This window comes from Epinephelus moara, chromosome 13 (genome assembly GCF_006386435.1).
Source record: "Epinephelus moara isolate mb chromosome 13, YSFRI_EMoa_1.0, whole genome shotgun sequence".
Classification (NCBI taxonomy): Eukaryota; Metazoa; Chordata; class Actinopteri; order Perciformes; family Serranidae; genus Epinephelus; species Epinephelus moara.
In genome coordinates, this window is record NC_065518.1 from 25,056,331 (window position 1) to 25,084,122 (window position 27,792).

Consider the following 27,792-nt stretch of genomic DNA (forward strand, 5'->3'; position numbering starts at 1 on the left):
ACACCAGCAATATGCTGAAACATCTCTCTACGCAACATAGGCTCAAATTCCAGGAATGCCCTGTATTTGACACTCTACACCGGAGTGCCACTGCTTCTCAACAGAGCAGCACATCCGTTACAGGAGGTAAATATCCTGTTGTAGGCGTAGTGTCCACCGAGGTGGACAAATATTCTCTCTTTTCATCTATTTTTGATGATGACAGACAGACTGTTGCTACAGCTAGCTGACGTTTTACAATATGTTCAGACTTAGAGATAATAAAACAACTTAACTGATGCCGAGAACCGGTGTAGGCCTACTTATTTCCCCACCTTGCCCTAAGTAAGGAGTTCTTGCTGACACCAGTAGAAATAATAGCATTTTTATTAAAAAAGTATTAAGGCCAAAACACACCGGCGGCGTACGACGTGCGTCAAAACAGCCGCCCCCATTATTTTCTATTTACAAACCCACACCGGCAGTGGCTCGACACGCGTCGACGTGCCGCGCCACGGCACTTTACGCTATTGTCCTATTTTTCCAGCGTCACCGCCCTTGAAAAAATGCTATTTTGTACTTCCCAGCCTAGCGGACTGGAGTGTGCAATAGAAATCCGGTTGACGCCCCGCAGCGCGACACTTTTTGTGTGTGTAGGGGGTGGCACTTGACTCGCGTCAATGACGCCACCGTCATATGACGCCGCCGGTGTGTTTTGGCCTTTAGGCTTATTAAAGCAATAGTTTGATATTTAACAAATATGCTGATTCAATTTTTGGTGGAGAGTTGGATAAGCAGATTGATACCACTTTCATATCAGTCAGTCAGCTATGAAGCTATACCCTACAGCTGGTTAGCGTAGCTTAGCATATGGTGCGTTCCATCGGCACTGGGAAGTCGGAATTTCCAAGTTCCTGGTCTAATTTCAACTGAAGCAACCCCTGAAGTTGGATTTCTGTCTCGTAGAGTCATAGGACGCCCACCAACCCTGACCTCAAAATCCACTATGGCCACTCTGTGCATCAACAGTAGCGAAATCTGTACTAAAACACTTTATATTAGCACATCTGTCTCATTTGTGTCTCAATAAATCAGTGGTACACACAGTCCTGTCCAACATCAGTCTGTTGCCATGTTGCTGCAGTGTTTGTATGCTGCAAAATACAGCATAATGCGTTGTTATCAACTGGTATTGCCAACAAAATCTTGTCCAACCTGGTGTACTGAAACATGGTCAACTTGAGTGTGATGTCATTCCCAGCTCCAACCTCCGATTTCAAATGCAAACAGAATGTAGTATCAAGACTAGAAACGGGGATAACAGCTAGCCTGGCTCTGAACAACAGTAGTAGTAGTACACTAAAAGGCGGGGTGCAGACCGACAGTAGCTGTGTGTGCAAAATATGCAGTCTGATCAGTCTTTAAATGCCAAAAATCTGTTACTCAAACTGGACTTCCTGGATTTTTGTTCATTGTCTAACTGGTACAGTAGGCCCCCACCAACACTGTTACAACACAGGGCTGTTTTCAATCTGGGAAAGCTTCCTAACTAACATGCTACATTATATTTGTTTAATCTTGAATCAGCCCCACAGATGACAATGATTGATTGATCATATTATGCATCACTTTGAAGTAATTAATCAGAGCAGCACGTCACAATGAGACAAACAGCTCAGAGCTTACCACCTCAGCTGACCTGATGTGTCACACACCACATTAGTGTAATTACTGCATTACTTTGGGTTTATTTGGGCTGGTAGCTTGTTTGCCACAACAGAGTAACATCAATCAATTCATCAATACAGACATGAGCTTACAACAACTTACTGAAATGAATCCCCTTTAATTACGGGTGCCCTGTTCTGTAGCTCGGTGGTAGCCGAAGTGGGGTCAAGAAACTTTTCAACTTTTACTCTTACAACAACAGTCCTCTTACTATCACAGCGTTGTGCAATCTAATGTCAACGGCATTGTAATTGGAAGTCCTTGATTCACTCGACAGGGAGGCATGTTGAATAGAGGCTTTTCCCTCAGGGATCAACAAAATGTCACTGTTGAATTAGCGAGGATAGGTGATTCTGGGCGTTCCCCTGCTGTCGCACAACCAGGTCATTGCCTCGAGGACAAAGAGGCATGTCAGCTGGGATCCCTTTGTGGTACTGCTAGTGATACACAAGACCTGCAGTATGAGGCTAGACTGCTGTTTGTTAGCTGTCAGAGTCATTTTTGCTTTCATCCAAATTATAAATTGGTAAGACAGAAAATAGGGATGGTAGTCAGTTTAAAGGAAGGCTTCAACACCCAAATGACTAAGAAGAAGAAGAAGAAGATACACAAAGGCCCGAAATACACACACATGCACAAACAGGAACTATACATGCATAAATGGAGAGATGTCAGAGTGAGGGGGCCTCAGGTGCCTGAGCAGTTTGGGGTTTGGTGCCTTATTCAGGGAAACCTCAGCAGTGCCCAGGAGGTGAACTGGCACCTCTTCGGCTACCAGGCCATGCTCCATACTTGGTCCATACGGGGACTTGAGCCGGCGACCCTCCAGTTTCCAACCCAAGTCCCCATGGACTGAGCTACAGCTGCCCCAAAGCTACTGCCATGAGGACAGTGTTGTTTTCTCGCATGCTTCCAGTGAACGAAGAATCCAAAAACACAGGAAAGTCGTGGTGAATTGAAGTCATAGGGGTCCACGTTTAGCAGAAACAGAAAACTATATAATAACATCTGTTTAAAAACTCTCACACAACTTGTGCAGTTTAATCCAAGTCTCATTTATCCAACCATTTGCTCTGTGCTTGCCTTTTTTGACGGGGAACTGAACAGGAAGTAAAATTTATTGATGTCTCTGTAATTTTGCCTCACTGAAAACAGGAGCTGCTGATCTACCACTGCCTTTATCGGTAGTCAGTGTGTGTTACTGTGTGACTTTGGTGAATAAGAACTGACTCCTTAAAACACCGAAGTCAATAACACAAACTGACTAACTGATAGAGGCAGTGGTAGAACAGCAGCTCCCATGTTCAGCGAGATGAAATTACAGTTTTTGTCAATGGAGAATGACTCAAAGAGAGCATAGATAAAGTTTCAGCTTCCATTCACTCACCCATCAAAGTTTTTCACAACGTAAACAGAACTGGGGTGAGTAGTAGATATACAAATGGTCAACTTTGATTATTAATTGATCATTTGAGTCACATATTGAGCATTAATGCAAATTATTTGAGGATTCAGGCTTTTCAGATGTTTAGATATGCTGCTATTCTTAGTCTTACATGATTGTACACTAAATATCTTAAAATTCCAGACAAAACAAGCAGTTTTATGACGTCAACATTGTCCCAGGAAGAAAGTGTGTTTTCATGATGCACAGGTTTAGCTTAGCCTTGATTTATCTTAACATCACAACAATACACATTGAATAAAAGTCCCATAGTTTATACTCCATGTTTTGCTCATTGTTGCCCAGGTCTAATGTTGTCGTACCAGCTCACATAATCAGCCACATTACAGAGGCTGTATGGGCTGAGTCACTCAATTATTCTCCCAGCTCCTTTCATCCAGGTCCAGTATCCATTACCTTATGCCTTAAGCTGCCAACTGTTGCAGCCATAAGAGGCAGACCCTCCCTACGCCTTAGCCCGCTGATTGTGTTGAGTGGCTGCTAACAGCCGCTCTATTGTGCTTACGGCTGCAGTATTCACTTACTCCCCTTCCACTTTAATAGTAGATCGCCATGGTTACCATTCTGATGTAGTGGCCGCGGCTGTGCAGCGAGGATCTCATGTTGTTAAGAAGTCACATGCGGCGCGCAGCAACAGACTTTCTCTAAAGGCTGCTGCGTCGGTGAGGCACGATGGGGTCAGCTCTTTTCGCTCCAGGTCAGCTGATGCCGGCAAAACAATTGTTGTTTTGTTTGTTGTTGCCTGCCTATTTTTTGCCTCTGTGACACAGGGCTATCTGGGGTTGGTTCACACAAGTGTTGCTTTTATGGTGCTGTTAATCTATCAAAGTGTCTTCACATGTGCTCTGATCATGCAGTTACAACCAGGTCAGGGAGATATTTGCAGATGTCATGGAAACATCCTCACCAGGTTTTCTCACATTAACGTCAGTAAACAGAGCTCATTTATTTAGTCAGTATGTTTTTATATTAGTAATTTCTCCATTTCTCCAGCTCCATGTCTCTGGTGTAGTGATATTTGCTTTTATCTTGTAGTTTGTCACAATCCTCCTGGACATAAGATCTACTGTAGAAAGATTTAGGGTCTGGCCATGAGTAATGAAAATGGCCCAACTCGAGGGGCGGCACCAAGCATGCATTTGAAAATATCACTGCACGCAATTGGATAACACTATGACCAATCAGAACAATCCACGGGGTGACGTATCCAGAGTGCTACCAGCGGAGCTAACTGGTAGATTAGACTCTTGCTGTATCCGGTCGGCAAAACAGCAAAAACGTCCTTCTTGCAAAGGAAAGACTTGAGCGCCGTCTTCTGTTCCTCTTTTAGAGAAAAAGCCAAGTCTAACTCGTTCATTATAGCGGCCAAAGCCGTTTCAAACAACTGGTGTTCATCCGTAGCCATCTTACAATGTTTACTGACTGATTCCGGACTTCGTTGTCGCAGCGCTGTCGTCATCTATTTAGCTCGCCTCTGGCCCGCCTATATCAGATACACCAATGTGATTGGTGCAGTATGGCTCCAATCCAAATGAGCATCATTACTGATTGCCAGAATGACTCACTGAGCAAATTCAAATTGTGCTCTCGCGAGAACTCTGGATTCCCAGGGTAGATGATGGGTGCAACTTCTGCTAAGATAGTGGAAGTAGCTGTAGGCTAGTCAGTCCCATAGACGGTCTTTGGTTAGTCCCTGTAGTGACAATTCTATCAATGACAAAAGCCGCTAAGAGGCTGAGTAGGCTCCCACTCCTATATCTGTCAGTTATATATGAAGCTACAGCCTGTAGCTGGTTAGCCTAGCTTAGCATAAAGACTGAAAACAGCTAGCCTGGCTCTGTACAACAGTGACAAAACCCTTGTAAGGCCATGTTCAGACCCACAGTAGCCCTGTGTGGAAAAAATGCAGTCTGATCAGCCTTTAAATGCAGTAAATCTGTTACTCAAACTGGACTTCCTGGATTGTTTTTTTATTGTCTAACTGGTACGGCAGGCCCCCACTAACACTGTTATAACACAAGGCTGTTTTTGGTCTGAATCCCAGCTAAAGCTCAATAATTAACATGCTTCATCTTGTTTGTTTAACTCTGATTCAGCTCAGAAGATAACAATGATTGATTGATCATATTATGTGTTCACTTTGAAGTAAGTAATCAGAGCGGCACGTCACAATGAGACAAACAGCCCAGAGCTGACCACCTGAGCTGAGCAGATTGCTGAGGGAAAATCTAATATGCCACACATCACTTTAAGTTTATCTGGTTTGGAAAGGTAGTTTATTTGCCACAACATAGCAATGTCAGCTACAGGCACACTGTTCTGTGGCTTAGTGGTAGCCAAAGTGGGGTCAACAAACCGCAAATATTTCAGCAGTCACCTCCTGCACTTCAATTGAGAGAGGTGACGGAATGTATAGAGTTGCAATATATATTTTATTTTGATGCCATATCTAACAACAGCAATCTTCTTACTAGTAGAGTGTTGTGCAGTCTAATTTAGACCTATTGTATTTGGAAGTCCTTGATTCACTCTAGTCAATAGCAACCACATAATACCAACCAAAACAAAGAGTTTTGGGAGCGGGGAGGTATTCAATCAGAATTTGCAGAAGAGAATGACTGGCCTACCACTCAACTTCAGTGCATGATATTCCGGTCTTTCCCTGTCTGACTGCATTCTCAACCTATTTTAGAAAAATGCCTGTTACACCGGCAGCATACCTTGAATTATGTGACGAACCTACGTGTTTAGTCATCTGCTCTGAGAATGTGTTACTGATTTTCTGTATTTCTTTCATATCATATAAAATGAATGCATAAAGATATTTATTTTTCAGCTATTGCTGAAGTCTGCTACTAAATTTGGCATTTATTCCATTAAAAAAAAATCTGATTTAATAAAACTGCAGTTATAAAAATGTGTAAACTGCGTCCTTAAAGGCAGATGAGTGGAGCATTTTCTGGAAACCCCACATTTACTCACTCAACATGGAGCTAAAAATAGGACCTAATTATGTTAAATGTTTGCCAAATGTGTCAGTGTCTGTTTATGAGTCATGAGAAATCATAAATCATCTTTTAGAAGGAGCAGACGCTTAGTGTTTGCTAGCTCGGGCCATGTTAAGTGGAGCAATGTATGTTAATGTAGCAAGGCAAGGTAATAGCTAACATGCTTGGTTCAAAAGGAAACAACCAATGAGGTGAGCAGAGGTGATGAAATGATGATATCTGAGGTGTAATAGTTCCACATGTTTTATTTCCCAATCGTTCTATGACAGAGGATTAGCTAACCATTACCACTGGAAAACGCCGACTCGGGTTCAGCACCAGAAGTCATGCCCATTAAACACACAAGGTATCATGGGGGATAGGAATAAGGTGGATAAACATACCGAATGATTAATATACACTGGCAATGTATGATCCGTAGGCGTTTATTCATGACAGGATAAGTCTGCTTGACGAACACACTGGTTTTTAAGATTACACTCAATGACAGGACCACATGAAGAGCTCTGCAGTGTGTAGACAACACCAGAACATGGATTCCATATTGTGGCTTTATAATTATGCTCTGTATGTGTGTGCGTGCATTGTAATGTGTGTGTGGCTCCCATTTTTTCCCCCCTAGCTGGAAGTCTTGTCTGTAGGTTTCTGTGTGTTAAAGGTCCTCACTCACTCACTCACTCACCAGCTCAGCTATGGCTCTCCTCCAGAGAAAATCTTTCCGTTTATCCCCAGCCTCTAGATTATTCTGGTTTGGCACTTTATCTTTAACTCCCCCCACCCCCCACCCCAAAAATCTCTATATTTGTATTTCTTTCCTTCGAACCCCCAAACTCTCATCCCCTCTCTGTTAGTCTCTCTCTGTTTCTCCCTGCTCCCTTCCTCCGTGTTGTAATTGAAGGCAGCTGTGACGAGGTTACTATAGTTCATAGAGAGCAGTTTTTGGAGGAGGGCCCAGGCTTCGTTTAGAGCTCCGGTTACCCAAAATGCAGGCGAGCCACTGTCTACACGTCACTTCAGTTTAAAGGCTCAACTCATACTTGGAAAAAGTTTGCACATTAGTTAGACACAACAATACCTGCACAGTCTTCATCTGCGTAACAGTTTTATAGTATTACACTAGGTGTTGTTGGCTTTTATATGCCTTTTATTTCTTTAATCATGCACTGAGTCAGATTCTAATCCATCTGCGTCGACTGGAAGGCACTTTTGGTCATCTTCTGGTGTTTTTAAATATGATACATAAGTAAACTCATTAGGGGTGCACCCATTCTTTGACTGAACATCGGTATCAGCTGGTATTTGCCTTGTTGACTGTTGTCGACCGATGTCTTTCTGTTGTTTCACATCAGTTTTGCGCAGGCTTAAAAGCAGGGTTCAATGTGTAACGCCATCCTGTCATCTTGGGGACAGTAGAATACATGTTTGGGACGGACAGAGATCTGTTGACTCAGCTTTTAGAGCCACAACAATCCATGACCTAATTGGTACAGAATCGGTATAATTAGAGTGACAGTTGGATTGGTGCGTTAACTCTCTGATGAACAGGTCGATAGAACACATTTTTGCCCTCTTACCCAGATGCATGATTGATGCAGTTGGATGTCTTTGCTTTGTACCTGCAGAAAAATAACAACACAACAGGTGTTTAAATATCTGTCTGCAGTCTAGACATTTTTTTCCCACATTACTGTCTTAAAAGTGTAAGTAAATATACCATTCAGCTTATGTCAAGTCAGTGACCCTCTTGACTGCAGTGTTGCCCCCACCTCCTTCAGTAGCCACAGTCTGTGTGAAGGTGTTGATAAGCAGTATGAGCTGAGCCCGTATTTCCCAGCCTTCTCCCTTTAAGTGAATCTAATCTGTCTGACCTCTTCAAGTCCAACTATTAGTTTACTATTAATAGGCTCAGGCAGCGGAGGGCCGTGCGGCTGCCCTGTGCACGACACCGTGAGCCTTGCTAGCTGTGGCTTAAGGAGTGGTGTTGTTGAGCAGCAGAACATGCCTTCAGTGCACTTCACAGAGCATTTGAGATGTTTATTATCGGATAAAATTAAAATTTGTCATACTTCATGACACATGTTGAGGCATTTATGCAGCGGGAGTCTGAGGAGAGACATGTTTTGCTTCCTGCCTGTTACTATAGTAACAAACTAAAGAGACCCACCCACTTCTGAAACATTCCCACGGATGCCCGGGTCGATACCTGTCACTATTTTGGTGTTCAAGCTGAGCGTGGAAACCAGTCTTTCAGGAGCAGTGTCATGTAATATCTTCACAGTGACTGCACGGTGTGTTTAAGTACAGCTCCTTATCTACTGTGGTTGTGTGTCAGTGCTAATCTGTGCGCCCTCTGTTGTCTTTTCTCACCCACAGAGCGGAGAAAACAGAAGTCCTCAGCGATGACCTCCTACAGGTAAATCATTAATCTGACTGTGGAGCTCTGATCAGCTCGACACTGGAATGACTTCATCTGCTAGACAGCGGCTGCAGCTTACGTGAACCAGTCTCTCCTGAATCACATCACAAAACCTCCCATAGTATTTGCATGTCAAATCAAATAAGTGTTAATTTGCATGCCTGCGAAACAGTTTATCTCCCTTTGCCTGTCTTTATTCCAAAGAAACTGCTACACCTCTGTATTGATTTATCCTAATATTACAATGTGACTACTGGCTGCAGAGCAAACACCAAAGCAGTGAGAACTTGCAAAAAAGATTTCTTAAACAGGGAAGAGTCTGGACCATGTGCTGACCAAGCCCCAAAGTATGCAAGCTTTCATGCCAATTAAACAGCAGCTGATACCACTTATTAGATCCTCTCTCCAGTTGAAGATTGCTAATCAGCGCTTGTGTCGCTTGGTTGAAATTGAGACCTGCGAACTCATGGGACTGCTGCAGACACATGGTTGAGAAAACATCTGTAGTAACAAGCTGCACAGAGGTCAGTGTAGCTGTGGATGTATCTATGTAGGTTACATTTGTGCAGTTCTGTGTGTGTGCGTGAAAGCCACTGGTGCAGGGATTTCCCCGGGGATAACTATCTCCAGCCGTCTGAGGCAGACAGCAGGTGGGGTCGGGACAAAATATTGGCTGCTCAGCAAAGACATTCCAGCGATGAGGATTGTCTTTGTGTTTGAATGGGAGGTGTCGTGAAAACAAACTCAGCTGGCTGTGCATTATTCCATGACAGCAGCCAAGGCCGCAATGTCTGACATGCTTTATTCTTCTCCCCGCTCTCTTTTGTAGCCGGTGCATAAACAAACAGCCAGAGTGAAAGTTTAATACCTTTGTCTCTCTCAGGTGTTTTGAATATCGGCCTTATGTGGGCACAGATGTATTTAAGGGGCAGCTAGTTGGTTTCCATTTTTTTGACCGTGGTATGTTGAAAAATGTACGCAGAGAGATTGGTGTCCACAACTCCAGTGGAGGGAAGGGAGCAGATGTGTCTATACATTTTGTCTCATGCATCAAACTCAATGTGAAATCATTCTGTGCATAACATTTTTTAAGGCCTTTCGACTCAGATCCAGCGTGAGTGGCTGTAATGCAAGAGGACAAGCGAACAGCGGTGACTAACCGCTCAGGGTGCTTTTTGCCAAAGAGGAAGTTCTGCTATGACTGACAGTCGACTTTCGCTGTTCCTCAAAGACACAATAGTCCTGCCTGTGTGTCTGGAAATCAGCTGCCGAGACTCTGTGTGCTCTGTTAGTCACTTCAGAGGAACACTGCTGTCTGATAAAGGAAAAGGGCGTGAGGGATGGAGAGATAGAAATCACTCGACCGCTTAATTCCTGAGATGGCTGTGTCACTCCGCACCCTTAAAACAAAACAACCTCAGTTTATCCTCAGCAGTATATATATGTGAGGGTTTTTTTTTTTGACAGTACTTATTTTTGCTCAGCCTCTCCCTTCTTCTCCCATTTCTTCTTCTACTATAATCCACAGCAAAATATACCGGGTTTTACCAGGATTCTCTGCACGGGGTCTGCATGTTCTCCCCGCGTCAGCGTGGGTTTTCCCTGGGTACTCCAGCTTCCTCCCACAGTCCAAAGACATGCAGGTTAACTGGTGACTCTAAATTGGCCAGAGGCATGAATGTGAGTGTGAATGGTTGTCTGTGTCTGTGTGTTAGCCCTGCGATAGTATGGCGACCTGTCCAGGGTGTACCCCGCCTCTTGCACAACGTCAGCTGGGATAGACTCAAGCCCCCCCTGTGACCGCCAACAGGATAAGCGGTCATGGAAAATGAATGGTGGTAATAACACATATTGCGCTACTGAGACACCCTCTATCACCATAGGGTAAATTCCGTCACAGTGACAGTGCTAGGGAGCGTGAAAAAAGTGACCATTGGAAGATCTGAGATTCACTTTGCCCCTTATTCGATCCCATTTACATCCCAGGTCTGTATCTGGCTTATTCTTAGCCCCTGCATCCCAAGACCTTTTTTGAATGTGGTCCTACAGGGTGCCAAAGAGCCACCCGGCATTCTCGTTCCAGCTGTCTTTTCCTCTGCATAACGGCTCATCCATGGGGGGGTACCACAGAAATGCTCCAGAAATACCAGAGTGCATGCTTGCACACACCCTTGAAGTTGGGTGTAGCATTTTAAAAGGTAGCAACCGGCTGCTATTAACACATGAATCCTAAATGTAAACAAAGATGATTTTGCCTTTTGGCAACACGTAATTCCGTCCTTAATGCGTCATGTTATGTTATTTTTGTTCATTGTAGACTTGTCGAGACATGTTAACATCCTCTCTTAGGAACCAATAAACAAACACAGGCAGTCAGACAGACACCCTCTCTGTCTGTCTTCTCCCCGTCTATCCTTCATGGGATTCCCTGCTCTATGACGCATCATGGGATTGACCAAGTGTTGACCTCATCACTTAGCAGGAGGAAAAACACACCCTGCTGCCTGCTGCGCAGACTTCTTGGCCTACGTTCTCCCACTCCTCTGCTTATTTTATTTTTTGACTTCATGGTGATGTGTGTTTCGTTACAATGAGAGGAAGAATACTCCCAGCGCCATGCAACCCAAACATTTCCAATACACCCACACAGGAACTCGGTCCGTGTTAGAGCACAGGGAGGGGAATCCCGTGTTTGTTATGTGCCAGGTACTAACTGGGCCGAGTCTAAGAAGTGTTCCCAAGCCTATAGCTTATTGTGTGTGTTTGGCAAGTTTGTATTTGACCCAGCTGTTTTGGGAATGCCGGAGGCCACCACGGGTCGGGACTGACGTAAGAGCTCGAGAACAGAGGGAGGCAGAGCAGAGAAGGGGCGGTGTACGGAGGTCGGTATCTGCTGTGGAATTCCTGAGTTCCCACTCCGTTCTGTTTTTGGAACACAATTGTCTGGTATTTGGTTGATCCTCCCTGCGCGTTTGTCTCCCTCCATTTCTGCTTATTTCGCCCTCTAGACCTCAGTGTTCCCATTTATATTTGGAACATTGTTTGTCCCAAGTCTTGAGTACATGTTTGTCCCTTTCAGGCACTTTTAGCCTCTTGCTTTCTCTCGTCAGTTGTGCTTTTTATTTTCAAAAAAAAAAGGACACACCTGTCCTGTTTGGAACCGATGCATGCAACCTGCTTCACTTTCTCACAAGCGGTGCCAACTTAAACCAGTTCTTTGCATCATCAGACTTTCAAGCGGACTCCCAGCAGTAACTTGCAATCATCAGTTCTATTCATGGGGTGGTGACAGCCAGCCTAACGTTGACACTGACTGTCCCAGTCAGGCACCTGGCATGACAAGGACAGTGAATAGTCATCCTGCAGAGTTTCAGTTGGCCTCTGTCCTGAAGCCAAAATAGCTGCGACTCCCATCAATGACCGTATTATATCTTGTCAGGCTAAAAGCACAGAGTGGATCTGTGTCGTTAGGCTAGCAGACAGGAGAAAGCCTGTGTAATCAAAAAGGCCTTTTTAAAGCCAAATAGCCCCCTCGCTCTCAGTCACAACCCAGTGGCCGTTGCTATAGAGACACTTCCGATGAGTCATGTGTTTCAAAGATAACATTCCAGCGTTGTTCTGCAGGGACAAGCCTTATCAGTCATGCGTGAACTTTGACCCCTGACTCCTACAAGGCAGCTACTAATCAAATCTGCGCATGGAGATGGAGCTCATCAGCCATCAACACTGCAGACACACTGTTTTGATGGTTTATAGGGACACTGTGGTTGTGGTCATAAAGTCTGCTCGCCATGTGTGTGTTTTCATGTACTTACTGGAACAAACACGGCAGGATGTAGTCCAGTCCAAGTACTTAGGCTTATCAAAGTTAAGTTTGTGTACATGCGAGGGTTTACATATTGTGTTGTTGGTGTTTTCATCTTGAAAATTCCACTAATAAATAATAATAACCTGATGTCAGATGTTCATATTAAACTTGAGCAAAAACCTCAGGCTTCAGACTATTATGAATGCTCTGTTTCCAACGTTGTATTCAACTTTTACAACAAGCTGACGTCAGCTTGTGATGGATTCCCTTATATGGTCAACTGGTTACATTACACTGCTACATGTAGCGACATGCTATTGCCAGGGACGTATGTAATCTTGGTTGGCGATGTTGTTAATTTCTCTCTGATTTCGGATCATATTTCTGCTTCACAACATGTCCAGTTGTGAAGATTTTGGTTTCAGAGCGGATTGGGCTTTTTCGGGAGGGGGCCTTAAAGGTAAATTTTGCAGGGTTTTTAGATGCTGTTTGCAAAATTGAAAGAAAACCCAACCCCAGATTCACTCTGGTTTGGTATTTTGCCTCGCTATATTCATTTTTTTGTGGTGCTGTGTCTCTTGGATGCCTGCTGCTTATGGTCTGGCCCCTGGTCGCTACCTTTTTAAAAAGTCCCGACCTCTTCTGAGTGTTCTGGGGATACACGCTTATAAACATCCCAAACACAGAAAACAAGAAGACAGTATTAAAATACAGGCAAAGGGCATAAAAATACACCACCACATACTTGTAGTGGGTAATGATTGAGGTGGATTACTTGTGTATGAGTGTATACAGTGTTTAAGGAAAATCCTGCATTGGATATCTTTAAAGAGACAGGCACTAAAATGGTGTGTCTCAGACATAGGGTGGATACAGGTGTTCCAGCACAGACAGTATGAAGAAAATAAAGTGTTTTTGTGCATTAAAGCATGTAAACATGCTCTATTAGAAACCCTAAATACAAGTATGCAGCCAAACATTAGCATAATATGTCCCCTTTAACTTTTGTGAACGATTCCTGCAGTTTATACATTGTGCTGCCCCGCTCTGTGATGACATATGACATGTGTATAAAACATATTTGCTTAAGATCTGTTGTTGTTTTGTCTCATGCACAGATTGAACGGCGCATGGAGTTGGTGCGTGTGGTGTCCCACAACACACACAAGAGGATGGTGTCATGTCTACAAGGACACATCGGTGCAGACGCAGAGAAGAGACATGTAAGACCTCTAGTTTGTTATATTAAAACATTTATCAAAGCTTAAATTTGCCTTTAAAAACAAAATAACCAGATGAATCAAGTGTTCCAGGATGAGGGAAACTTAAAACCACCTCCCATGCAATTTTGAGATGTTTTCATTCAAAGTGTCCATATTAGGCCTTCAGTTTATGATTTCTCTTTTGTTTTCTCTACTCCACACCACCCAAAAAACGCACCACAGTCTGTACCACGCCTCTATACAGGAAATGGTCAGGTAAAAAACACCGATTACTTACTGTACTCCACTTCTCTGGTCCTCAGAACCACTCGCTCCATTTCCCGTTCAGACATCTGTCATCTTTACTCTCTATGCATGACACCTTTGCCTTTGGGATTCTCTGGTTAGAAAACAGGATGTTGCACACTCATAAATGTTTGTACAGATGTAAACTGTGTTACTGTAAAAACAAGCTCCGGTGCTGTCATTTGATAGATGTCTCACTTCCCTAGTTTGCATCTTAAATCCCATTTTAACGTCTGTATTTTCCTCCTTTGCTCCGAAAGCTCTCTTCCTCTTCCTGACTGTGAATTTACCGCTCAATGGAAAGTCCCTGATGAATTTTCCATTGCCTTCAACATCAAAAACTGAAGCTGCTGTATAGAATTTGTGTACTTTTTGTGCACCTGCATAGATTGAAGTCGTTTATGTCTCAGTATAAGTCTAATAATTGTCTGCATTTGTCCCTCTTCCACTCATGCACCACAGAAAAAGCTTCCTCTGACTGCACTATCCCAGGCAATGGTGGAAGGCGGAAGCCAACTGGGAGAAGAGTCCTTGATAGGGTGAGTTTGTGATTGATTGACAGGTCAGAAAACCAATTGCTCCTCCTTGGCAACTGTTGCTAATGGAGCAGTTGTACCCCCAGAGAGCGTGAAATATGAGGCCATGCATTCAGGGCAAGCAATCTGCCCTGTTTTCTGTCGACGGGACTTTCAGCAGTTCCCTTACTGGAGGTTCACATCATTCATCGTGACCGAGGGAAAAGCACAAAACAGGAGCAGACAGTTTGTAGTTGAGGATCTAGAAAGTGAATGTCTCCAAATGTGCACAGCAGCCGTGTGTCTGCCTGGAAGTAATGAGGAAGGGAAAGTCCGTCAGATGGTCTGCTAGTAAATGTGATGCATTCATGTGGACATCAGCTCAGACTGTTGTTCTTTTTGTATTTCAAAGCAAAGGGGTTTAATTGCTGGAAATAGCGCGGCCCGAAACCCTGATTCATGATCGCAGATGAACTGTCACTGGGCCACTGTGCTCCAGGCGCTGAGCAGCTGGAAATGATGGCGTCACAATAACCTGGTTTTGCTTTCAGTTATTGGCTGGGAACAGAGGAAGAGCTGGAACAGACTGTCATTCTTTTGTATTGTTATATTTTGTCAGGAAGATGTGACAGCGATAGTGCTGATGTGTTAATGACAGTGGTGGAATGCAAGTACATTAAGTCAAGTACTGTACTTAAAGGAATACTAACCCTCCCTAGATTACAATTTGTATGTCATTCACTCACCCCATGAATCCAAAAACTGAGAGAATTCTTGGTGAATTGAAGTCATAGGGGTCCAACGACAGTAAAACTGTATCAAAACCTCCATTTACAAACTCTCACACAACTCATGCAGTATAGTCCAAGTTTGATTTGTCCAGTCGTATGCTCAGTGCTTCCCAAACTGACAGCTTTTTCCAACAGGGAATTGAACAAAACATTAAGCTCATGTATGCTCTCTTCAGAGCCAGACTATAATGACATAACAGTAATTTTACCTCGCTGAACATGGGAACTGATGGTCTACCGCTGCCTTGATTAGTTAGTTTGTGTTATTGTGAAACTTTGGTGTTTTAAAGGGTTCGTTCAGATTCACCAATGAAGTATTCCCTTAAGTAAAATCTGAGGCGCTTGTACTTTATTTTGGTATTTTCATTTTATTAAAATGAAAATACCAAATACCAAATACCATTTTACCAAATGAAATATCATACTTTTTATTCCACTTCAATCATCTGACAGCTTTAGTTACGAGTTACTTAAAGGAGCTATATGTAAGAAATCTAAAGCAAATAGTCATAAAATCCTCCTAATATGTCACAGAGACTAAGGAATAATGTTCATATAACATACTGATCTCACCGACAACAATAGTACAGCCATAATATTCGCATTTTAAAAAAATTTTTATGGTCCGCAAATCATGTTTATGTTTTGAATTTGTGTTTTGGCCTGTTGCACCACCCACCGCCGTCTACCAGTCACACAGTCAGTAGAGTCTCAGCATCAGTTACAGTTACGACTGAGCTACAGCAGCACGGCAAGCAGCATTAGCAGTGTCCCGGTACATAGCATTAGCAGTCTCCTCAGCTGTATCCCGGCAGCAGCGTTAGCAGCAGAGAAGCCGGACTTGCTCGAACGGTCCGCTGGAAAACTGAAGATCAAGGACACGGCGACGCAGCCCTGCCACGGCAGCCCCCCGTGGGCAAAGCGTGCCGCTGTCCAGCAACCTCGAATCTGTAGGGGAGGGGGGGCGGATACGACTGGTCAAATTATTGTTTGGTAATATAATTCAAGTATTAATTTCAGGCTTTGTTTTATTTTTGTTTCAATAATTAAAATGTCTTAAAACCCCCTTTAAATTTATAGTACACACTGATGATAGGCTGTTACCCATGAATCACCATGCAATAATATGAGCTAGCTTTTTTTACTATATCACTGTGGAGCACTTATCCATAACGCTGAGGTAAACTAGTTAGCTAACATTAACTTACAATTGAAATTATTATTATTCCAAGTGTACGGACATCCTTGTAAGTGCAAACGAGACAAGACCCGGAAATGTTCAGAGAATCATGTCAAGTGCAACATAGAATGCAATATGTGATATATACAGTATATGCAGCTGGAAGTCCCTGCTCCATCTCTCTTTGACCCAAGGGTCCTTCGCCTGTAATGTAATGTATGAGTAATAATCTGATTATATAATATGTGATAGTAAAACAGTCACAGGGGGCATTTTTCTGCATTTGATGCCTTTACTTTAAATACTTTAAGTACATTTTCTTGATAATAATTACGCAATTTCACTTAAGTACCGATTCTATTTTTATTGTATGGTATTAGTACTTTTACTTAAGGATCTGAATACTTGCCCCTCACTGGTTAATGAGGCATAAATATGACTGTGTTTGATTTTAATTTTAACACTTTTAACACCCCGCTCTCTCTCTCCTTGTAATGATATGTGTGTACACAGGAAGATGATGGAAACATGCGGTGATGCAGAGAATCGGCTGGCATCGGAGTTGATGCTACATGAGCTGCAGATAGAGAAGGACGTCCTGGATCCCCTCAGTCAGCTAGCAGAGGTAAGAAACCTCACACCCTCTGGACATAGAGGCAAATAATCATAAGTTAAATATTGAAAATTCTTTCACAGCTCTTGTTTTAAAGTGCAGTCACACCCCTACTATTTGCTTTCATTTGGTCTAATCATAGTGGAATAGATTATTTATAGCATTCTTTGTATTTCTGTCTGTTGGGTTTACACTGCTCAGTCACGTGGACTCACATTGGTCTCTTGTGGTAACGTGATCTTATGAGGTTGGAGAAGGAGAAGTCAAAACAAAACTGATTCCAATCCTGGCGAGATGAGCTAAACATGAGGACTTTGCACTTTGTCATTGCAGGCTTTGGATTGCCATCTGTTTTACCACGTTTTCCAAACATGAGTAACTATTGGCTATCAGACGTGTGTATCTCTGCATCCATTAACCCCGCATTTGGAATTGTTTCCTGTACAAAAGCACTTGCTGCAGTTGTCAGTGCTAACAAGCTGCACTGCTTTTTTGTAGGTGTTGTGCTGTGATAATTTTGTGCCATTTAAATGTAAATGTCATTGTTGTCACCCACGCGACAAACTGAAATAAGAGTAAATGCCCCAAAGCTTGAATAGACCTTTAAAAACCTGCAAATAAAAAATACTAATCAGGGGAAACATCTTAGGACAGACATCCAGGAAGAGCAATCCCCACAACTGTTAGATTTTTGTCAGTCTAACTTCTCTGGCTCTTTCAACCTAATGTGTTTTGGATATAACTTTTGTAGGTGGACATTCCCAACATCCTGAAGCAGAGGAAACAGCTGGCCAAACTGGTGCTGGACTATGATTCTGCCAGAGCAAGGTTCGTCCGTCTATAACTCACTCTCTTTTATCATGTCAGATATGTTGAATTTGAGGCGATGCAGGCCATACTTCAATAAAAATGGTGCATCCCTTTGTCTTTCCAAACTCAGATGGTTGCAGGCAACCAAGTCAATAATCTCAGGAACAAACACTCAAGCACTGACGGCCAAGGCTGACCTACTAAAGGAGGAAATGGATGAGGCCATGAACAAAATGGAGCTTTGCAAGGTAACCAGCATATTTATTAATGAGTCCTGCTTCTGTTGGTTCATTATGGTGTTGTTTATCACGATCACAGCAGGCCATACTGGAGGTCATTTATCGAGGTAAAGAAACTTGGATCAGGTCTTATCAGAAGTTGAATCTGGGAAAAGAATAACCAAAACAACTGGACTTTCCAAGACCCTTGGGCCCTCTGACCCAGTTAACTGACGCACACAAATGACTGAAAATGCCCTGTCAGCTCAGCCTGTGTGTGTGTGTGTGTGTGTGTGTGTGTGTGTGTGTCTGTGTGTCTGTGTGCTTGCATCTATTGAACTGAATCACTGGTGAGTTTGAGTGTGTAGTGGCTGCGTGATGTGTCAGGTTTTCTATCCAGGAAGCGTCAAGCCTCGTGTTTCCCCTTCAAAAGTTCTCCCTCCCAGTCTCACCAGACTCCTGCCAGCAGCAGGAGGATTTATGACTCATGCAGTGCAAAGACCAACGGCTTAGCTGACCGCTGACCACTGACGTCTGTCCTTGTGCCACCTGAAATACACATTCATTTGATGGATGACGCTGTGTAGTGGAGATGGAATATCTTTAAAGCACAAGGAACTTTGATTTTTGTGTTGATTTTGGCGACCCCAATGGACAAAAGCAGTATTGTTTCTATGAGCACCATGCCTTCTTGTTGAAAAGATCCTGAGTGTGCATTTTGTTTTGGAAGCGAGTTAAAGAAAGATGATGAAGAAGGATTAAAATAGTCATATTAGATGCCTGTCTAGGAGAAAGAGGGCTAATTCAGGAATAATTTTGAATCCTTACAAATCCTGCACTCTGCAGATGGAGTCCTGCATGGACTCTCTCTGATCTGCTGATCCTGCCCGTGTATCAGCCATAAACACAAAATACAATTAAAACATAAAATTCTGTAAAGGAAAATCTCCTCCTGCTTCATTTTAACTTGCTAATGTACTCCTTACTTTGCTTGGGAAATTCTAAGCATAGGCTCTTCTGGTCTGTGTGCTGTAAATGATCTTGCGGGAAATCTGATGTGGGCACACAAAACAAACAGGTTGCGTCTGAGGTTGCTAAGCAACCTTAACAAGCAATGTATCATAGCCTTTTTACCTGAAATCCTGAGTGCAGAGGTGATCTTTTAGGTGCTGTTTATAAGTGTGTAGGCCTATTGTCCGTGGGACAGATGTAAAGCTCTGACAGCCCTGCACTAACATGATCTACTTTTCCATATTTACCATAGACTGATATTTACGGAAGAAGGGAAAGATATGTCGGCTGTGATTGGTTGGTCCTCGTCACTTGACATGCTGCTGCAAAGTTGCACATTGATTGATGGGTGGATGTCGTGATATTATTGGTTGAAATTGGTCGGTACTAGGTTATGTAAGCATACGTCATATTTTGTTTTACAGAAAGAAAACACGATAGGATTTTTACATAACAATATGTAGATTTTTTTTCAGCATATATTGTTCTATACAGTATGGCCGGGAATGTGATCTTAACGTGTTGAAATGCATATTTAATTTCATCTAATCTTTAAAAATATTATATAGATATAGCTAATTGTCTCGCTGATTGTTTCATTTGCTTATGTCGGTCATACAGAGGCATCAGTATTAAACTGAGACTGTCTCATAACCAGTTTAAAGTCCTCATGCTTTTTTAGAGTTTACATCAGCAAAGCTTCCCTCAGTCTCACAGACTATTGTTCTACTTGTAAAGCACATTGTGGAGAAAGTACAAAGATTTTGGCTTTCATCTCTCAGTGCTCTAACAGTTTGCATTCCTGTTTTTATCACCCAGGATCAACTCGCTGCAGACATGTACAGTTTCTTCTCAAAAGAAGGGGACTATGCTCGCTACTTCGTAACAGTGAGTACAGCGTTTCATCAGCAAGCCAAAAATGTGTGTTTGCATGAGTTGTTGTGGGAATGTTCACAGCTGCAGAGTAACTGGGGAACACAGACTTGGCCAGCCAGTTTATTTACTTTGCTGTCATGTCTTTTAGTGCTCGTCTCGTTCGACTCACCCTCATCTCTCTCTCGGTCTGTCTCTCCCTCTGTGGTTTTTTGTTCCCGTAGCTCTTAGAAGCTCAAGCTGATTACCACAGAAAGTCTCTCACTGTTCTGGAGAACGTCTTGCCAACCATCCAGGCTCAGCAAGGTATAAAACATGCAAACACGCCTTTCTGCAAATGCAGCCATTTAACACAGAGCTGTTGAAAAAATTACATGCATGGAGGCTCTGTGTGCCACATAATATGGGACTCTGTGCGTATTTCCTGAAGAATGCACCTTTTTCCGAGGGCCTGCTCCTGTTTTTCTTTGGTTCCTGTTTTGTTTGGTCCCTTTAAACAAACCTTTTCCTGTTAGGCACTGGAGGATTTTATGAAGTTTGCCCCAAAGGTGTGCTGACAAGTCGTTGCTAGGAGGAGAAACAGTTTCTTGTTCACTCTTCCAACTGGTTCGACAAATGAAACCAGCTCCTGTACCTTTCAATTACATCACTCCGGTCTGTTTTCCTACCAGAAGTTACCTCAGTTGCGTAATTATTAAAGGCTGCAACTGAGGCCCAGATATTAAAGAATAGCCCTTTGTTTTAACCTCTCAGCTCTCCAAAAATAATCTAATTTTCCATTTTACAAACATACGTCCCCTCTCAGAGCTCCTTCCTAGTTTTTTTGTCCTTTTCGCAGTCCGTGTCTTATTCAAGGAGCTTGTTTTTTTTCTGTATTAAACACATGTGGTCTCAACCAGACAAGCCTGGTCTCCCAGCATGTGGTGATGACTCACGAAATCCACACACACCCCCACCCTCTTCTCACATCACACCCACCTGGTTTTTGCAAGTTCTCCCCCCCTTTTCTCGCTCCTCTGCCTCCCCGTTCACAAGATTATTAGCTCACACACACATGTGCGCAGAAAGAGGCTTGAACAGTCACTCCCGCTGCAGAGGAGCATGTGGTTATTATTTGACGGCACCCTGTAGGGGGAGTGAGGACTGGCAACAGGCCTGTTCACTGAGTCCTGGGCCAGCGCTGATTGTTTTTTATCACATATCAGGGTTATACAATCTGCAAAAGCTCCATTAAAACACTTCATTTGTGTCTCTCAGATTTGAAACAGTGTGAATTAAATTCCAGTCTTCCATTCTTCACCATTAATTACTCTCTTTGTGTTTAGACTCGTGGACGGAGAAGCCTGCGTTTGGCACAGGGCTGGATGAACACCTGAAAAGGAGCGGAAGGGAGATCGCCCTGCCATTAGAGGCCTGCGTCATGATGCTCCTAGAGACTGGCATGAAGGAAGAGGTAAGGAAGTTAACATGTGGAGAGATTAAACAGGAACAGGACAAGGAAACCTGCCCTATTATTAGCATCATACATGGAAAGATGAAGGCATTGATCTACTGTATGAGTGAAATCAAATTGATTGAGATTATCCGTTTGAAAAGGCAAAAGAAGTTTGTTGTTTGCTTCAGATTACACTGACGTAGGTGTTCAGGACCAGACACACCAAACTGACCTTAAAGAATTTGTGGTGACGAAGGCCGACTGTTGGATCCCCTCATGTCGCCTTTGCCTCAGCCAAAAAGTTGCACTTGAACACACCACTAACACTACAGCCGCCAGTCAGTGACCATGTACGTTCTGCACTTGTGTGAGAGGAAATAACTCCCCACACCAGCAGGCAGCGGTAGTTTGTATTTGTCATTCCAAAAGGGAAACCAGAAGACCAGGACAGGATGGATTCAAGACGCTAGTTAGCCAGTTAGCACATTAACAACGCAACCTGATGTTGAAAGAATATTGCATATTTACTGTGCGCGCGTGAACAGTAACAAAAAATTATAAACCATCTCTGCTATAGAGCTCAGCGGCTAAGAGAATAATCTTACCTATTATAAGAGGTTTGTTTTGATCTCACACCCTCTTGACCATAGCTCTTTGTTTACTTTCCTCATTTTCATCTCTCTTCTTGTGCGCTGAACTGAACTGCCAATCAGAGGGATTTCTTTAACTGATGGCTTCCACCGCTGATTCAACATGCTGAATTGGCTGGAAAAAGGAGACATGGTGTGACTAGTGCCAATTTGGCGGGACGCACTGCAAAAACTAGTGCGACAGACGCTCGCCAACAGCCCGATGGCTGACTGTTGGCCTGGTGTGTCAGGGCCCATAGGAGTAACTCAGTTGATTTAGTGTGAATTACTCTGCATGGTCACTTGTCTTGTGGCCGTATGCAAACCTTCAATACTACTGATACCATAGTTAGTAATTGTCAGTACTTTTAAGTGCAGTATACTTAAGATTAATGTTGATTCAGATGTGAAAGGGGTTGCTCACTGTGTCAAATAGAGAAAAGAATTAGCACCCAGCTCTGCAGCACTGTGGAGCCTTTGATTCTGATTAGAGCTGAAATCATTCAGTGCCAACCATTTTCACAATTGACCAGTCATTTAAAATATTTTTTTCTGGTTTTATTAGCTGGTTTTCTTATTTTTCTATGATAGTAACTTGAATATCTTTGTGTTTTGAACTATTGGTCTGACAAAACAAGACATTTAAAGACGTTAGTTTGAGCTCTGGGAATATGCCATGCCCACTTTTTACTATTTTCTGACATTTCATACACCAGAATTATCAAGGACGATAATCGTAGTTGCAGCCCAGATTTTCATGAGGCTCACTGTTTTGCTTTTAATTTTTTAACTTGAGTGCTGTCACTCTTATCGAGCCTGTTTACAGGAGCAGCAGTTGACTGCTATCAGCAAGCAAGCTCTGATAAAGCTGCTGTATATTACCAGCACCAAAATGTGATGAACAAAAAGCCAAGGTTTTAGCAAACCTAAGGACATGATGTTTCTCTTTGACGTTGGAGGAAACCCAGTCAACACAACAACATTTTATTAGCTGGCCACACAACAGCTGTTCGCTAACATGTTATATAGCATGACAAGCTGTGTGTCCTCGTCCTCCCAGTAGCCAAAAATGAATTAATTCAGCTTTAAATATAAATGTACATGGTCAGATGTTTTGGAACTGAGGTTTAACTTCAAATGACAACCAGCGGAAATTCATGCTTTAGAGGTAAGTCTTATTTAACGCCAGGGTAATTCCCTGTAAGTACATTTTGATGACACAGATTGAGATTTTTTTTTTTTAACTGACTCGACTGCTTTGTTTTCCGTGTCTTAACTTGCAAGAAAAAGAAGTGCTGCCGTAGCTCATTAAAAGTCACATGGAGCTGTGGCTGCGATTAGCGGCTCCGCTGGTCATCGACATAATTGAAACCAAGCTTTGAACTGTTTGTTCACATGAACATCTCAAGACTCCAGGAGATGGGCGGATAGACAAACTGTAAACAGGGGAAACTCCTGCATATCTGCAGTGACTTCCAGAGAAAGTGTCACCCGTTCTGCAACACTGAAGATTTATGAAATGTTTGCGATGTCCCTCCTCGATACAAGTTTAGAATACAATGGAATCTACTTGTCTCCTGATCATAAATCAGATTCCTTCTTGTGTGTGTGTGTGTGTGTGTGTGTGTGTGTGTGTGTACACGTCTGAGCAAAAACAAGCTAGAGAGAGTGCAAGTGTTAACTGTAAAGCACGTTATTTGTCGACCTCTTCATTCCCTGGTGAGTCCAGTCTGTGTCATTATGGCGTGAAGACGGCCTTTGTTTATGTGTCAAAGTAAAGAGCTCGCTGTGCTGCGAGTGGTGGGTGTGTTTGTTTGCCTGCTTTAAGGTTTCATTATGTGCAGCTGGCAGGGCAAGTTTATGTAGTGGATTTATACAGAGTCGATCTGTAATTGAGTGTTAGGAGTGTGTGTGTGCCGGTTTCAGTGAAAGCATGGGGTCTTATGTGCACATTGAATGCCTGCTTGTGACTTTGTTGTTTGCTCGCGATGTGTCTGTGGTTTATTTGTTTTTATGTGTGTGTTTTTGTGTCAGGGTCTATTCAGGATCGCAGCAGGGGCGTCCAAGCTAAAGAAGTTAAAAGCAGCGCTGGACTGTTCCACTTCTCAACTGGAGGAGTTCTACTCCGACCCCCACGCTGTCGCTGGTATGTCCCAAACCAGAGTTAAAGTTCGTTGTAGAAAATATATTTAAATATTAAGACTGTCTGTGCACATGTGGTTTCAGGAGCACTGAAGTCATACCTGAGGGAACTCCCTGAACCTCTAATGTCTTACCAGCTTTACGATGAATGGATCCAGGCATCCAGGCAAGGCTCCTAACATTATCACTGGTGATACAATCTACCAGTATTGAGTGGATCTATCACTGTGCAGCTATGAGAAATGTTCGGATGATTAATCTGGGACATTTAGCCATCTGGAGACTGAACTAACAATGTGCTCTGTTTTCATTTTCTGTCTCTCCAGTGTGTCAGACCCAGACAAGAGGCTGCAGGCCCTCTGGGTTGTTTGTGATAAGCTACCAAAGAACAACAAAACCAACCTGAGGTTAGTTGTTTGATCCTACGCTACAAAGATTGTGACAGCAATGCTTTAAAGAGAACTTATTATGCTCATTTTAGGTTCATAATTGTATTTTGGGTTTCTACTAGAACATGTTTACATATTTTGTGGTCAAAAAAACACTGAATTTTCCTCATACTGTCCGTGCTGGTACACCTGCATTCCCCCTCTGAGACCTCCATTCTAGTGCTAATCTCTTTAAACCTCCCTCCTGAAAAAGCCCAGTCTGCTCTAATTGATCAGCGTTTCCAGGCCTTCCATATCTCTGCATCTCTGCACTGTCATTACAGCCGGGAAATGACTCCAGTGGAGAATTGTGTCACTTTCTATTGTGAAAGATCACCAGTAAAAGCTTCTAAACACAGCCAGACATGTTCCAGCAGGAATATGATCCAAAATCAGGGAAGAACAAACAACATCAGTGGCCAAGCCTAACATATGTCCCTGACATTAGCATGTAGCTACATGTAGCAGTGTACTTGCAGCTGTTTAATGACTGTAATGGAGTACAGTGGCACTTTCTACCATTAAAAATCACAGCTAAAGCTTCTAAACACAACTAGACATGTTCCAGCAGGAATATGATCCAAAATGAGGGAGAAATAAACATCTGTGGCCAAGACCAACATGTTTCTCTGACATTAGCATGAAGCTACATGTAGCAGGGTACTTGCAGCTGGTTAATGACTGTTACTGACAGCAGCACTTTCTACCATTACAAATCACAGCTAAAGCTTCTAAACACAACTAGACATGTTCCAGCAGGAATATGATCCCAAATCAGGGAGAAATAAACAACATCAGTGACCAAGACCAACATATATCCCTGACATTAGCATGTAGCTACATGTAACAGGGTACTTGCAGCTGGCTAAAGACTGTAACAGACAGCAGCAGCACTTTTTTTACCTTTAAAAATCACCAATAAAGCTTCTAAACCAAAAACTACACAACCAGACATGCTCCAGCAGGAATATGACCTGAATTCAGGGAGAAATTAACAACATCGCTGACCAAGATAACATGTTTCCTTGACGTTAGCATGTAGCTACATGTAGCAGTATGTAAACACTTGTAGTAGTGTGCCAAGATTTGACCACACAAAGAAGTCTGTCACGAGCTGACATCAGCTTGTCTCATAAGTAGAAAAAATCTGTGTTACCTGTGTAACATTATATACATATGGCTAATAATAAGGGAAAGTATAATAGGGCCCCTGTAGTGTCTTCCATTGTACGTGATAATGTTTACACCTATGCTCATTAACTTGCATGTTTTCCTGCAGGTATCTGGTGAAGTTTTTAGCCAAACTGGCTCAGGACAGCGAGGTGAACAAAATGACTCCTAGCAACATCGCCATCGTCCTGGGACCCAACCTGCTGTGGGCCAAGACTGAGGGGTGAGAGGGGATTTATAATATTACTGTGTGAAACAAGGGGAGTAATCTCAGAGAGGCATGATCCTAGTCTACTGTGGTTAGAGAATAGTCTGTTATTTCAGCTCATTTAAGTGTCGCCCTCATTATGTTGGAAAGCATCTCATTTGTGCTCAACTGTACGTGTCCACCCAGGACTCTGGCTGAGATGGCTGCAGCTACCTCTGTGCACGTGGTGGCCATCGTGGAGCCCATCATCCAGCATGCTGACTGGTTCTTTCCTGAGGGTAGGTTCTGTGTTTCCTCTGCAGCAGTCATTTCAGACTTTCCTCTTTTTTTCTTTCTAGCCAATTAGGGTCTATTTTACACCAGGGATCCACACTGAGTACGATTGATATTAACTGCCTGGTGAGAAGGAAAGAGTCAGCAGTAATCAATCTCCCAAGGACCAAGATTAAAATCACTGCTGTCTGTCCTGGCTCCGACTGTGGTTTGTGCTTTGAGGTCAGCTGAAAGGCTACAATGAAAACTTAGAAAACAGATGTCATATATTCCCCTTAATTCAGCTTGAAGAAGTCGGTCAAGTATCACTGTGGAAAGCTGCCTTTCTCAAGGTATTTTCCATAAATTCAATTTGTTTGTAACCACCGTTATTGGATAAAGACTGTTATAATTATTATACTAAAGTCTGTCTGCTCTCCTGCACATTTATCTTGAGTTGAGTTGTTTTGGTCCAGATATTTTACATTGTGCTGCCATGTTAAAACAATAAAGACCTCAGTTAATTACTGGCTGTTTCTGTGGGAGTTTCTCTCACAGTCTGTAGCCAATTTCAGGATGTGAGACTTGTAATTGCCCATCGGTATGAACCTAAGCATGAATGTGTCTCTTCTGTGATATGTTCTTGACCTATGAAGGAGTGAATAGTGCCAGTTAAGAACAAAGCCGATTATTAGCATCTGTCAGGACTGTGACTTGACTTCCTGCCCAACTGCCTAACTGTCTGTCTTGTCTTCTCTGTTTCCGGCAGATGTGGAGTTCAATGTGTCGGGCATGTTTGCGATGCCTACACCTGCATCCAACCACAACAATCACCTTGATTATGACTGTAGCACCATTGAGAGGAAGAGGCCTGGCAGTATGGTGGGACCAGAGAACGACACAGCGCGCAAAGACAAGTAATCAGCCTGGAGTTGATCAGTACAGTTAATTCCTGTTTCCAAGGCTCCTCTGGCCCACATTAATTACTTAATCCAAATAATTGCTTAAGAAATAATTTTGCCTTTAATCCAGTTGCTTTTTCTGATCCCTCTCTTTTGCTCCTTGTACATTTTGGGGTACATTTTATTAAAATCATTTTAATATGATGCTTAACACACTGTTGGTGATTCTCTCTGCGGGTCTAATCTGTGACTTTCTGATCAAAGCTTTGGTGTTTTTGTTTTTCCCCTTCACTGTCTCCCCGCTCTCCCTGTGTAGCACCTCTAACAAGCACTCGGACCACACCCTTCGTAGAGGCAGTAACACCTTAGGTAGAAAGCAGCACACTTCACCTGCCTTCCAGCCTCCTTTACCCCCTGTGGAGGTGCAGGCGCAAGGGCATGGGGCTGCGCAGGTCCCCCAGCCCTCAGCTGAGCCCCAGCCACAAGCTCCATCAGGGGGTTCAGGGTTTGACGCTTCCCAGCAAAGCTTGGCGCAGAGTCTGGCTGCTCTCGCAGCTGCTCAGCAGCTTCTAGCCCAGCACACAGAGGAGCTCAGGTAAGAGCTGACTCTCTGCATCTCTGCTGCTGGTGGAGAATGACACAGCATGCCAAACAGATTTGCTTTCATACGTGCAAGGTTGATGTTATGGGAATACATTAGTGC

At 43.1% G+C, this 27,792-nt stretch overlaps 1 protein-coding gene across 4 annotated transcripts in view; it reads left to right on the forward strand.

Annotated features, from left to right (window-relative positions):
* The window catches only part of arhgap17a (Rho GTPase activating protein 17a), a 41,192-nt gene that overhangs the window by 4,066 nt on the left and 9,334 nt on the right, over window positions 1-27,792 (forward strand). For 2 of the 4 annotated variants that reach the window (XM_050059635.1, XM_050059637.1), the window contains exons 2-18: window positions 8,554-8,593; window positions 13,523-13,627; window positions 13,850-13,882; window positions 14,375-14,451; window positions 16,912-17,023; window positions 17,763-17,839; window positions 17,952-18,069; window positions 19,870-19,938; window positions 20,148-20,229; window positions 21,249-21,376; window positions 24,022-24,133; window positions 24,214-24,295; window positions 24,456-24,536; window positions 25,837-25,950; window positions 26,122-26,213; window positions 26,957-27,104; window positions 27,406-27,684. In XM_050059635.1, the coding sequence (XP_049915592.1) occupies window positions 8,554-8,593; window positions 13,523-13,627; window positions 13,850-13,882; window positions 14,375-14,451; window positions 16,912-17,023; window positions 17,763-17,839; window positions 17,952-18,069; window positions 19,870-19,938; window positions 20,148-20,229; window positions 21,249-21,376; window positions 24,022-24,133; window positions 24,214-24,295; window positions 24,456-24,536; window positions 25,837-25,950; window positions 26,122-26,213; window positions 26,957-27,104; window positions 27,406-27,684 (1,749 nt within the window). The remainder of the gene's footprint in view (window positions 1-8,553; window positions 8,594-13,522; window positions 13,628-13,849; window positions 13,883-14,374; window positions 14,452-16,911; window positions 17,024-17,762; window positions 17,840-17,951; window positions 18,070-19,869; window positions 19,939-20,147; window positions 20,230-21,248; window positions 21,377-24,021; window positions 24,134-24,213; window positions 24,296-24,455; window positions 24,537-25,836; window positions 25,951-26,121; window positions 26,214-26,956; window positions 27,105-27,405; window positions 27,685-27,792) is intronic. The other 2 variants (XM_050059636.1, XM_050059638.1) reach the window with 2 other exon arrangements.